Source organism: Antechinus flavipes, chromosome X, assembly GCF_016432865.1.
Source record: "Antechinus flavipes isolate AdamAnt ecotype Samford, QLD, Australia chromosome X, AdamAnt_v2, whole genome shotgun sequence".
In the NCBI taxonomy this organism is placed as follows: domain Eukaryota; kingdom Metazoa; phylum Chordata; class Mammalia; order Dasyuromorphia; family Dasyuridae; genus Antechinus; species Antechinus flavipes.
Genome location: NC_067404.1, coordinates 76220363 through 76234370, shown reverse-complemented (window position 1 = coordinate 76234370; position 14008 = coordinate 76220363). Strand labels below are relative to the sequence as shown.

The 14008-nt window shown below is 43.6% G+C and overlaps 1 protein-coding gene across 1 annotated transcript in view; it reads left to right on the top strand.

Annotated features, from left to right (window-relative positions):
* Positions 1-11711, top strand: part of WDR44 (WD repeat domain 44) — an 83842-nt gene extending 72131 nt beyond the window's left edge. Inside the window, exons 15-20 of the mRNA XM_051968973.1 lie at positions 884-1075; positions 1198-1299; positions 1491-1606; positions 3208-3335; positions 3646-3780; positions 10622-11711. Coding sequence (XP_051824933.1) covers positions 884-1075; positions 1198-1299; positions 1491-1606; positions 3208-3335; positions 3646-3780; positions 10622-10716 — 768 coding nt within the window. The 3' untranslated portion in view covers positions 10717-11711. The remainder of the gene's footprint in view (positions 1-883; positions 1076-1197; positions 1300-1490; positions 1607-3207; positions 3336-3645; positions 3781-10621) is intronic.
* The last annotated feature ends 2297 nt before the right edge of the window (positions 11712-14008 follow it).

The window sequence follows — 14008 nt, the reverse complement described above, 5'->3', positions numbered from 1 at the left end:
TTTACTGATGGGACTTCTCACAAATGGCTCATCATGATCTTGCCAGTTAAGTTTATTTAATTTTTTAGAACTTCAAAACAGGCTTTTGTTCTGAAAATAGGGCTTGGCTTGGGTTCTAGTTGACATTTTCTTAAGTTGTTGTGTCATTTAAAGTGAATCAGGTAGAATTGTCAGAGTTAGCGAAGAAAATTCACAATAATTGGGTTTTTTCAAGGTAGAGAATTTAAAGATAAGTGTAGGAAGCTTTACTATAAACTCTTCCCGGGATAGAATAGGCCTTGGTCTGCAGCCTAAAGAACAGTGGAATTGAAATCCAAAGACCTGGGTTCAAAACATTGCGTGATGTCAGTTCAGTCTCCTGGACCTCACTTTTCTTACTTATAAATCGATAAGAGTTTTGCTTGTCTGTCAGTTCCCTTCCAGCTTTGAATCTATGATATGATAATTAATAAAAATGAACTTTCATCTTGAAGATTGATTCCACGAACAAGTATGTCTTCAGCAAAGTACATGTATAGTAAGAGTTCCCGTTCCCAGTTTGTTATTCTTGTTCTTTAAACTTTATTTTTTTTCTTCTACCAAAGTTTATCATAGAATCTGAGCTAAAAGGAATCTAAAAGGTCCCTACCTTTCTCATTTTATTATGTCAGTTTTATTTTTTTTTATCAACTATAATGAGTCCACTGAGGTAAACTGAGGTTCAGAGAGGCTAGATGAACTGTCCATGCTCAGATAGTTGATGTACATAAAAACAGAATTCAAACTTGGCTGTTGTTTCCCTAACTCTTTCCATTTCCCTGCAGTTCTTCACACCCAATTAGAGCGAATATTTGCATGAGTTGGGTTCTTGCTACAGTAAGAGAAAAGTTCTATTCTTCTTTAGGATGACCGGTATTTTCTGAGTGGATCCTTGGATGGAAAACTTCGACTTTGGAACATTCCTGACAAAAAAGTGGCATTGTGGAATGAAGTAGATGGGCAAACCAAGCTGATCACGGCTGCCAATTTCTGTCAGAATGGCAAATATGCCGTCATCGGCACTTATGATGGACGATGTATCTTCTATGACACTGAGGTCAGTGTTTCGCTGCTGTGGCAGCTTTAGGAAGTGACCATTTCATTGTAGACAGGTAGAAAATTCTGGGTTTTACTTTTGAAGGTTGTCACAACTAACAGAGACTCACAATCTCGTTTTAGCATTTGAAATATCATACGCAAATACACGTAAGATCTACCAGAGGACGCAACAGAGTTGGAAGAAAAATTACTGGCATTGAACCTTTACCTGGAGAAAATAAGGTACTCTATTCTTATATCCCCAATGTCTGCCCAGTCTTGGCTGGAAAGTCCAGGGCTTTATTAGTCTTTTCCCTTTCTTCCATCAAAGAATGGGATGCATGTGTTTGTTGGGGCTTCTATTCTTTCTCTATCATTCTGTCTCCCCCAAAAGTTAAGCTTTTAATCTAACTTTTCCTTTGTTATGTTTTTAGATACTTGTGACCTCAAATGACTCCAGAATTAGGCTATATGACCTTAGAGATTTGTCATTGTCCATGAAATACAAAGGTTATGTCAACAGCAGCAGCCAGATCAAAGCAAGCTTCAGGTAAACTGGTGATGGGAAATGGCCAGATGGGATCAGAGCATTTCTCTCCCCCCCCCCCTTAAAAATAAGGTATTTCTGATATTTCCAAACACTTCCATATCACTGATCTCATTTTATTCTACCGATGGTAGGTAGGCAACAAACTATCCCCATTTTGCAGAGAGAGCAAACTGAGGTCTAGAGAAGTGGCACTTATAATTCTGACAGGATTGAGGCTACAATCCCAATTACCTCTTGCAAGCTCAGGCTCTGCATTTTCCACTTGTGTATACAAAGGGTAGACCAAGGCCTTTTGGAGAGAAGAGAGCTCCAGGCTGGGCAGGTGCCTCCACGTACATATCTTCTAGTTCTGCCCAACTTCTTTGGGAAGCTTCAGGCAAGTCACTTGAACCTGTGGGCACGAGGCAGTCCCTGCTTCTGCAGCAGATTGGATGAGTCGATGTATTCTAAGATGATGCAGAGGGAACTTCCTCTAATGGAGGCTTTGATTATTTTTCATCCTAAAACACTTAAACTGTATGCTTTGCTGTGGACAAAGGCTTAGCCTCTCATCCTCAGTTTCCTCATCTCCAAAATGGAGATAATCTATACCAGGGTCCTCAAACTTTTTAAATAGGGGGCCAGTTCACTGTCCTTCAGACTGTTGGAGGGCCGGACTATAATCAAAACAAAAACTTTGTTTTGTGGGCCTTTAAATAAAGAAACTTCATAGGCCTGGGTGAGGGGGAGAAACCATCCTCAGCTACTGCACCTGGCCTGTGGGTGTAGTTTGAGGACCCCTGATCTATGCCTACAGAGCACCTGCTTTGCAGGGTAATGTTTATTAAATCCTTTCCAACTAGAAGTACTATGTGAATGATGTCAGTTAATCTGAAAAACTGAAGTCTCAGAGTGATCTCAGGCCTTGTTAACAACATAATCCCAGTTTCACATGATCCCAAGGATTTCCTTCTTCCGGTGGGATAGCCAGATAAGCTACTAGTGCCCTGGATTTGCAGGTGGGAGAACCTGGGTTCAAATCAACGCAAGCTACTTACTAGCATTGTGATACTGGGCAAGTCACTTAATGTATATACCTCAGTTTCCTCTTCTGAAAAATAAGGGAGGTGGGTGGAACTCAGTAGCCTGTAAGCTCTCTTTTGGACATCATAAAGTATAAAGCTAAGCTACCAGAATAGTAGATGGAGGGCCAGGCTTGGAATCAGTAAAACCTGATTTCAAGTCGTCTTTACTAGCTATGTCCTATTATATATATCTGCTTGCTGAGTGATTGTGGATTAGTCACTTAGTCTCCCAGGGTCCCCAATGACTCTTGAAGACTATAAAAGAGAGAAGTTGCTAATCCCCAGCTGGTATAGGGAGCTTCAGTACCAGAGTTCCCCTACTTAGATGAAACCATAAGGCCGGGTCTGGTTTTATAGTAGAGGTGGCTTCTGTGAAAATCAAGGTACTTGTTCATATCCAGCCAAAGGAAAAAAGCTTCCAACTTTCAAAAAAAGACTTTGGAGACAAACCGTATTACTTCCTTTTATAGTGCTGCCTTGAAAAAATCCTACTGCTAGATACTAAATGTGGGGGTGTTTTTTTTTCTTTTAATTTAGCCATGATTTTACATACATTGTTAGTGGTTCAGAAGATAAATATGTTTATATTTGGAGTACTTACCACGACCTCAGCAAGTTTACATCAGTCAGAAGAGATCGCAACGACTTCTGGGAAGGCATTAAAGGTAAAGTCCTGCTTTTGTGTTCTCTACTTTTAGTAGTTCTCACTTTTTTCATTTAAAAATCTTAAAGGGGAAGGACAAAAGTTCGATTGAGTTCATTCAGATTCGATGGCATTAGAACATCAGAAATTTTTCAGAGGTTCCTTTCAAGAATTTTTATGGCTTCGTGTTTAGAAACGATTCCGTTGCTGACTTTGAGGAACATTTGAACAGAAATGGGGTACAATTTACACCAGAACATTTGGTGTTTCAAAGTCTGCCTTTGTTTTCTGGTGGCATCTTAATCTTCCCGAAATGGCTTTTTTCCCTCTAGCACACAATGCGGTTGTCACATCAGCCATCTTTGCTCCGAACCCAAGTTTGATGTTGTCGTTGGACCTGCCATCTGAGAAGGCTGAAGCTAATGATAAAGATACTGATTCTCAAGCTTCAGATCCCATCCCTTCTGGTAGGTGCTTATGCTGAATTTGGCCTGACCACTTTGGTCCCTTTGGTAAGAGGTATCTATGAACAATATGGCTTGTGCTTGTTCGGGGCAGTGAATTTATCAAGCCTTGATACTCCCCTACATGTCTCCATCCTCTCAGGTTTACATTTCTCAGAAATACACTTTTCATTCAGTTCCTGAAGCATTTAAGCACTCATTCGGTGCCAGGCCTTGTGTCAGGTGACACAAAGAAAGCAGGTCCCATCTTCCAGGACCTTCCTTTCTCCTTAGGGGAAAAGGGTACACAGATCAGCGAATACAATAATCATACAAGACAGAGTGATTACAGAATTTTGAGAGGTAGTGGAGAAAATACTAAAAACTGGGGGATCAAGAGGGGCCTCTTGTTAGAAAGTCTATGCTATGAGCTCAGCTGTAAAGGGAGCATATGAGGAACGGGGGGCTCATTTTGGCAAAAGCCCAGAAGCTGGAGTTGCCAGTTTGGCTCAAACCTAGAACCTAGAATGTATAAGGGAGATGAATGTGAAATCATTCTGGGAAGATAGCTAGATTGGGACTGACTTTGAGTGTCAAACAGAGGAGTCTGTGTTTGATCATGAAGGCCATAGGGAACCACTGGAACTTCTTCAGGAAGGCAAATACCGTGCTCAGCCTATACTTTAGGAAGATCCATTCAGCAGCTCTGAGTGGGATGGTTTGGAAAGGGGATGAGAGTTAAGGTAGGGAGACCTATGAATTAGGCCATTGCTTTGGTCTAGACTAGAGGTGCCAAGAGCCCAAGAGTTGTAACTGAATGAAAATAAAGGGACACTTCAGAAAGACGTATAGAAGGCATAATGGACAAGACTTGGCAACTGATTGGATATGGGACAGCATAACTCACAGTTTGCAAACGTGGCTGACTGAAGAGATTGTGGTATCCTTGCCACAAGACAAGTTAGAAAGAAATTGAGTTTGAAGGGGAAGGTAATTTTCATTTGGACACGTTGAGGTGGAGTTGCCAGTGGGAAATTCCAATGGAGATGTGTGTCTTGTTGGTGGGAGAGAGAATAGAAGGAAGAGGGCCTGGAACAGAGGGTGGAGGTTGGATAACTCCACAATGGAGACCGAGAAGGAACAATTGGACAGGTTAGAGGAAAAGACAGGCAAAAGTCTGGGAGGACAGTGGGGATGCGGGTAGTCAGCAATGCCAGGGATCAGGGAGAAGTCAGTGGAGAGGGCCAAGAAGAGCCTGTTCCATCAGGCCACTTGGGACAGCAGTTTGAGTTGAGCGATGGAGCTGGAAGCCAAGCCACAAGGGTTTGAGGCGTGAGTGAGTGCAGGCAGGGCACACACATAACCTTTTCTTGGAGTTGGGCTTCAAAAGGGAAAAAGTGGAGAGTGATCTTTGAAGGGATAGTGACTACTGAGATTCTTTTCTCTGGGAGGGAAGAGACAGGCATATGTGCAAGCAGCCTGGGGGAGGCCAGAGATAAAGCACTTTGGAGATTAGGAAAAAGCCAGCCCCAGGGAGAGGCAGGACCAAGAAAAAGAAGAGGAAATCAAAGTGAAACTGGAGCTCCAGTCCCATTCTTTGCCAGCTGCCCTTCTGGTACAAGGAGCATCCCACAGTCAGATGATCAGAAGCTGCTCCCTAACCACGTGACATCAGGGGCTACTTGTTACTGAGACTGTGGCCTGTGGCCACGTCTGAATGACGAGGGCCATCCAAGGACGAGGGATGATGTGGTCGCATCCACAACACTTTGCTCTGGAATGGAGAAGGATGAGTCAGCAGTATTTAATTGGGCACCTCCTGTCTCCCGCTGACTGTGCCAAGTGCAATGGGGCAAAAGAGGGTAGAAATTGGAAGAAAGAAATACGGTAAAGTCTCCCGAGTGTCACCGAACTAGAAGCGAGGCCATTTGAAAAAATAAGCTTTTTGAATTAGAGAATAGCTTTACAATTTTTGGAAATTAGGTACACGACAGGAGGGGAGGAGGTTGGGAGCTGGCTGCCTGCAAACACTCACTTAGCTACCACGCATGCAGTGGCCGTGCAACTCTTCCTTGTTATAGGGCAGCCAGCTCAACACTGTGAGTGTTTGAGGGCAACCAGCTTCCAGCCTCATCCCCTGCCCATATCCTTGAGGACTTAAGGATGTCTTAGTTGACCCCTCCAATGACCTGATCTCTTCCTAGCTCATTAACCCAGTCACCCACAGACCATCCCTTGGCCACTTTCCTTCTCTCCTACTTCAAAGCTTCCCTCTCTGACCATGACTTCTTTTTCTTCCATCTTTCCCTGTCTTCACTCCTCCTAAATCTGCTCTTTATCATCACTATAACCTCTAATGCATCTGTCCCCTCCTGTTTTCCCCAGATAGATAGAGCTCTAGATTTAGAATCTGCCTCAGACCCTTACTAGCTATGTAGCTCTGGACAAGTTTTTAAAACTTGGTCAATTTCAGTTTCCTCATCTGTAAAATGGGTATGTTCATCATCATCATCATTATCATTGTGGGCATTAAATGAGACACTATATGTAAAACCCTTGGTAAACTATCATCTTTGGGTTTTTTCATTCCCCCTGTTCTGCCCTCACTGTGTCACATCCATAAAGTTCAGCCCATAGTTAGTTTATCTATATAGAAGAGATGTCCCCAAAGTTGTTAGCACAGTTTTAAGCTTGACTATCTTGCATTGCCCTCATGTCTTAACCAAAGCCCAGTTCTAGATCGCCTCTACCATCTTATTTATCTTTTGCTACTTGGGTGCTTGTGGACGAAGTTGCACCACTGATGACTAGGTCCTCGCTCGGTACTAATCTGCCAGCTAAGCTCAACTGAGACCTCAGTGCTCCTACTATAATCATTTTATTTTCCTCTTAGGTGATTATCGTTCCCCCTGATTGTGCAAAAGCTGTCTCTCTGAGGCCCCTTCTGCTATCTGTCTCATCCCTGCTTGAGAGGGCAAATGAAGACCATCCTGGGCTCCATTGTCTAAGTGATAGGTGGCCATTTTTGCTAATGCCAACTTCTCTATACAGGCCCTTGAACCCATCCCCATCAATGTCTCTTGTGTCTGTATCTTCCTCGGTGGGTCATCGCCCGTCTTCTGGCACCAATCATTCTTGTTTCCAAGGGCACGGCTTTGTTCTGGGTTTTCTTGACTTCTCTCTACCCTTGTATCTTTCTCTTCTCCTTTGATCTCATCCACCAACATGGACTCAGTTATTGCATTATTCCCAAATCTACAAGTCCATTTTTAACTTCTCATGAGAGACACTGGGGCATTGTGGGTAGAGGACTTAGCTTAAAGTCAGGAAGACCTGTGTTGAAATTCTGCATCTGGCATCTCTAGCTATTTGATCTGGGAAAGTACCTGAATTTCTTGGGGGCCGCCGGGGAGCTCTCTAAGAAATTGCATAGGAAGTGCTCATCTGTGTTGGCAAAGGGTGTTTCCTTATCAGAAGCTCCCGATATCAGGAAAAACTTTGGCCCTTGGAAATATTTTTTCTCCTGAACTCTCACCTCACCTTACTAGCCAGCTGCCGGATAGCAGTCAGACCTTTCATCAGGCTATCCCAAACCACCTCATCTTCCCCTAAAACAGAACAGATGAGCCCCTTATCCCAACTTGCTCATTGCTTGTTTCCTCCCCACCATTTCCCCGGTCACTGAGCTTTGTAACCTGGGGGTCTTTCTTGACTCTTGACTACTCCTCTCCTGCCAGTCACCAGGTTGGTTCAGCTCAAACTCAGTGACGCCAATCGCTGTTCTCCACCTTTAGGTCAGTGAGTGACGGACATCATCACACGGGAACATTTCAAGATTTGCAGAGGGTCCAAAAAGAGGATTGTCTGTGTAAGAGAGAGTGGGAGGCTTTTGCTTAACTGCTTCTCTCTTCTGCTTTCTTCTATGTTTAAGTTTCATTGAAAGTCTTTTCCTTCTTTGTCACCTTCACTAGCTACTGATTGTCCTTCCTCACTGGCAGCCCAGCTCTCCTTTGGGAACAGCAGTGTGGTAGAGCCAAACAGCAGCCTGTTTGCTTCTTGCAATCCTTTCCCTGCTTCTCCACGGTGCCCTAGCTGTCTGTCCCACAGCTGTCCAAAGCTTCCCAAGGCCCAGGTCCCATCAGACCTCTCTCTGTCTCACACCACCATCTGGCCCCAAACCAGCCCTCCCGACTCCTTACTACCAAGGTCCACATCAAACTGGCCATACTGGTTGGTTCGCTCTCTCCCACCTCTGTGGCTTTGCACAGGCTGCACCCTTGCTTTATCCCCGACTTGGACTTCTTTGCTTCCTTCAGACTCACTTCACCTGGCCACATCTAGCTGTTTGTGTTCTTTCCCTCGGGTAGCTTGGTATTTATTTGCTTACACTTCTGCCCCTCTCCCTATTAGAGTCCAAACTTTTTGAAGGGAGGGCCAATTTCGTTTTCTAAATCTTTCCATTCTCACGCAGTGGCTTGCCCATTGGGGCTTTAACCCCTATTAAATTTTATCCTCATCTAGTCACTTAAAGACTTCGTTTTCCTAAGAATTTCAGACATTGCCTTTGCAGTATCATCTACGGGAGCAGTAATTGTTTTCTAGCAGAAGTCACCATCAACTTTGCCTCTATCAGGATGACTATCCACTTCAAATTAGTACCATTAGTTGACGAGTTTGTACTTGATTCATGTCTAGATAAACACTCTCAACTTAGTTTCTTCCAATTTCATCTTGGCTGTTCTCAAGACATCATCTTTCCTATTCATTCCTTACACGTTTTCATGGGCCGTGGTTTTCCTTGGGATGAATCAGAGGGTGAGGAAAGCCCCCCAGCAACCCTTCTTCATTATCTAAGCTGGCCAGTTTTTCTTTACCCTTCATATTCACCAGATCATTCAATGGAAAGATTGAAAGGTGCTTGGAAATTACCTCATCCCCAGGGGTCCTTCGCTTTTCTGTGTATCCCAGACCCTCGAGGAGTCAGGCAGCTGAAGAAGCCTCTGCACCCACCACTGCTTACAATTCCGCTTCTTTCCTACATTCTTAATTGAAGCAAACACCACATTTGAGTTAAGAAGGTAATAAAAATGAAGATGGAATTGCTTTGTCCGTCCACCTTCATGGACCACCCTGAATTCTTTTCTTGGACTCCGGGCTATGAGCCTCTGATCCAGTCTAACCCCTTCATTTGCCAAAAAGAAGAAGCTGAGACCTAGAGAAAGTAGTAAGTGGCAGAGCCAGGATTCGGACTGGGGCCTGATTCCACCTTCGGTACTTCCCAGAACCTCAGGGATATTCTGGTCTCTTTACAAGAGGCAGAACTTTTCATAGATTTGCTGGAATTTCTTTTTGTTCCTTGGCAGCTAACTAAGGGTGATTGACTGATTCCAGGGTCTGGCACAGAGAGTTAAATCTGATCTCTTTCTTTTCTACTCCTGGCAGCCCATATCTGGGAGGAAAAGTGAAACTTCAGTGTAGCTCCAGTTCCTCCCCTTGCTCTTACCTTTCTTCTCTTTCCCTTTCACATTTCCCAAAGACTTTTGCCCTGCATTCCAGAGATTAAAGCTGAAAGGGAAAACATTTCCAAATGCTCAGGATAGGTCTGTGACAGAGCCGAGCCAAGTGGCTCACTTGTGCCCCATTCAGTCCCCTGGAACAACCAGTCCGCTTCCTCGGGAAGGGTAGATTTCCCTCCTGTGAACTGCAAGCATTCTTGAGTCTGTGATCCAATGCTGTTACACTTAACGAACTGACTTGTGACTGGGTGCAGAGCCAGGATGCACTGCAGTGACTTCACCGTCCCTCATGGTGGCTGCACTGAGTCTGCCTTCCAGTTTCAGTGTAGACATATGGAACCCAAAAGCTAGAGCTCACTTTGGTGTGCCGCCACCGACTCTATGACTGAGAACCCTCCAACTTCCTGTCATCTTAGGAAACTCTAAACTGTGGTCAGCTGGAGTAAACCCCAGAGCCATTCCATAATCCGAGGGGGACGCTTGAGGGAAGGGTTTCAGAGACAGAGAGAAGAAAAAACTGAGGAGGGAGAGAAAGCAAGAGCACTAGAGATTTTGTATGTTTGGATGGAGGAATAGCTTCCATTTTCTGGGGCATTCCCAATTTCAAGAAAAGCTCGTAGTGGAGCAACTAGGTGGCTCAGTGGATAGAGTATTGTCCCTGAAGTCAGGAGGACTCGAGTTCAAATCTGGCCTCAGATACTTAACACTCCCTAGCTGTGTGACTCTGGGCAAGTCACTTAACCCCAATTGCCTCAACGACAAAAAAAAGAAGAAGAAGAAGAAAAAGAAAAGTTAGTGGCTTGCTAAACAAGGCCCTGCAAAAGGAGAATGACTTTGGTCATGCTCTCTTCCAACTTTTGGTTTAGAAACTCTGGTTACTGTAGCAAGATACAGCTTGTCTCCAGTTCTTTGGAAACTGGCTAAGACAAAGCCCAGGCAAAGTAAACCTGTGAGCAGGGTATGATGAGCAAGCTAGGGGAGTGGTAGCTTGGGGTTCACAGCACCCTTAGGCAGATCATGTAGAGATTTCAGAGAATCTGTGACCTTGGACCTTTATGGTTCAGTCAATTCTATTTCACTAACCTTTGGTTTCCTTCTGTATTTTATGTATTTTAAGAACATAAGTGGGAGGAGGAGCATACATAGGCTTCCCTATCCCACGATCCCAGGGATTCGGGACACGCAAAAAAGGCTGGTGGTAAACTGAAGGGCTCCCAGAGAAGAGAATCCTACATGTGGTGTATGCCAGGCCGCAAGAAGAAGGGAAGAAGGGGGCTGTGAAGGCTTTTGGTTTTCTATTTCTTTTGAATTCACGAACGCCTCTTTTTTTTTTTTTTAATGTTTTTTAGGTGCCCTGAAGACCGACCATGCCGAAGTTCTTCTCTCTGCCGATTTCACTGGAGCCATCAAAGTGTTTATTAACAAAAAAAAATATGTCGCTTGACTTATGACAACCTCAACTTGAAATAAACGTCGATGAGTCCTTTTCTCTAGGCATCCTGAGTGAAAAAGCATTGGAGTAGTATTGCAGGCTAACATTGTTTTTAAGCTGTTCAGATCTAATATATTTGGGGAGGCAGTGTCAGGAAGCTAGGAACTGGGCCAGGGCCACTAGAAAGGATATGTTTGTGCAAGAGGAGAGTTGCCCAGTGGTTGGCTTCACATTTTCAAACTGGTTGTGGTTTTGCTATATAGTTGTCAACATGCGAAGGTTTCTGCATGAAATATATTCATCTATGAATCTCCTGTGTGTGCCTTTTTTTGGTTACATGCCCTGAATTTTAACAACTCAGTTCTTCAGAGGCTGTTTTGGCTGTTCAGTGACAGGAAAATGGTTTTGGTTTAGCGTTTCAAAAAAAACTTTTCTTTTGCACAGAATTCCTTTTTTTTTTTGTTTTGTTTTGTTTTTTTTAATGGTGGTCCCTTTGGACTCTTGAATGACTTGGAGAAGATGATAAAGATTTCCAGTAGATCAACAACTCCATGTAAATGTTTTTATAAATTTCCCAATTTGAGGACAATTGTTTTTGTGGCCTTGTTGTGGATTTTAGGGTTTTCTTTGTATGTGTATATAGAAATAGCATTTTTTCTTTTTTGCACACTGGAGCACAACGTTTCTATGTAAAGAACACTTTTCATTCCTTATTCGTGGGCAGTAGGCTCTATGAGAGCTCACTTGGAAAAAAAAAAAAAGAAGCTGCACTCGTTAGAAATTCTTTTCTACAACACTGTAAAAATGAATTGTTTACATTTTTTTAAGGCTTTGGAGTTTTCCAAAATTAAGCTGTTTTGATTTGAGTTGCTGGATTTGAAGGACTTTGTAAATATCGCTCTACTGTACCAATGAAATAACATCGGGGCAGCCGAACCCCAAGCGTGTTGTTGATGGTTAGCCTATGTCTCAGAAAGTAAAATGTATAATTAAAAGTTGGTCACCAACATTTGGTAAATGTCATTTTGTTTTTAAATGACTCAGGTTTCTCATAGCGGGCCCGCAACACCTGGTTTCTAGTGCCAGCCTTGTTCTTGAGCTACTTTGGTGACTGGAAGCAAGGCTCTTGGACACTCGGAGTGTGTTTCCTCATCTGACAAGGGGGGGTGGGGATTGGCTTAGGTTTTCTTGAAGGCCTCTTTTCTGTCTACAACTCTCTACTGCGTTAATCAACTTAGCTGAATTTGTTGTGGTAAGTAGTCTATTAACTGAGGATGAAAATGCTTGGAACCAGATCTTGGGGCATGATTGTAAATGAAGAGTAGAGAGTTAAGAATCAGTTACAGAATGACTATTTGGGATACAAGAACTTCATACGGTACCTACCATCGTCATCTTCAGCCTGTAAAGTCATCAGAGGCCTCAGGAACAACAGGTGATTTTGCGGAGTCCTGGGTTTACCAGGAAGCCGAGACTTAGTCTGGCTCTGTGACGTTTTTCCAGAGCTTGGCCCTGCTCACTAGCTTTTTCTATTGACTTGTGCTTTCTTTATTGCTTGGGGCTTGGGCCCTCCTGACTCAGGTTTTGTAGACACGCAGTGAGCCTGGTGACCAACTAAGCTGCTGTACCCCCTCTACCCTGGGCTCATTTGGTTGGCGGTCCAGACATGGCCGGCATTGTCTTCTAACTTCACGTCTTCGACTTTGAGGGCCGCTTGGTTTTCCTATTCTTTGGCTTGTGACTTCTGGGCTGCTGTTGTACCGTTGCCTGGGACCTTCAGCATTTCCGGTGTAACTATTTCCTGAAAGAGTCTGTGGTTAATTTGAAAGAAAAGATAATTAGCACCAGGGAGTATATTTGGGTCCTTAGTGCCCGACCTCTCTCGGTTAGTAGTCTTGTCAGAATTAATTGGCTGCTAACATTTAAAAAATCAGTTAATGTGGAAAATCCTCACCCTACCAAGTGATGAGTGTAGAAATAATGTAGCTTTGAGTTTTACTTGGAATATCTCTAAACAGATTGTCATTCCTAAGCTTAGTCTTAGGCAGTGGTGAAGGAGATTTTCTCTCTCCTGTTGACTTACTTTGAATTTAAACACCATTGAAAATTATATGTGGTGACTGACCACAGCTGAAAATGCCCCTTGTATAATTTTAGCATTAAGTTGATTTTCTGTGAAATGGGTACTGAACACATACCCCAAAATAGCCCGAGAATCGGATGCCCGTTTACCCCCCGTTTTGAAAAGGTGCTTGTTCTTCTCGGTTGCTGTAGGGGCTAGGGAAATGCCTTGGGAACTTGGGAGAATTCTCAGTGCCAGCTTATGGGAGATCTGTCTTAACATCTCTGAAGAAGACTGGCCACGGTTCTGGTTCTTAATTTCACTTTGCCAGGGCGTGGGGCTTTGCAGGCCGAGTCATCTGGTCCGGTCTTTTTCAAGCACAACTCTCCTGTGAAGTAGGCCATAATGGAGGATTCATCATGTTTGCCACTTAGCTTTCCCTAGACTCAGTTCAGCTGGACACGTGGGGGAGGATGGCCACAACCTTTACCTAGGGAGGAATCGGCCAATGGAGTTTAGAGGTCTGAAGAAATCAGACGAAGGTACTTTCCCAGCATTGTTCAGCAATGATAAGAGCCCTTTGCCAGTACTGGAGCTTTTCCCTCATTGGAATTCTGGGAGGTAAGTGGAATAAGTTGAAATTGCGTTTGACAGATGACATGTGATTGACTCTCAGAGAGTAAAGACCTTGCACAGAGTCACATTTTCTGAACCCAATGATCTTTGCTATCAGACCATGAGTTTCTGAGATCTCCATTGCATTTTGAAATAGTTTAGAAAGTGCCTCCAGTTTCTACCCAGGTGGAGCTGTTTGCTTTTTCCAAGAGTTCCAGGATAAGACACCTAAGTCTGCTTAATGGCTGCAAGGGGACTTCAGATCAGAGGACTCTGTGCCGTCATGAGTGTTTTTGACCTTATTCACTCAGTACCTTCCGGAGCTCTCCAGTTGGCTCTGATTTCCTGATAAAAGTCTAGGTTAAAAGTTGAAAGAACTGAAAGTGTTTAGCTTGGAGGAGAGAGAACTTGCAGGGGCACCATGGGATTTAATAATTAAATGTAAAGTCTTAAACTGAGCAAGTTGATTTCAGTTAACCCAAAAACAAAATGGAAGATCATAGATTTCGAGCTAGAAAGGAACTGAGAAGCCGGTTCAACTCTCATTTTAGAGATAAGGAATCTTCTCTGAGCCAGAGAAGCAGTCACTTGCTTAGGATCACTCAATATGTGCTTTGAACCCAAGTC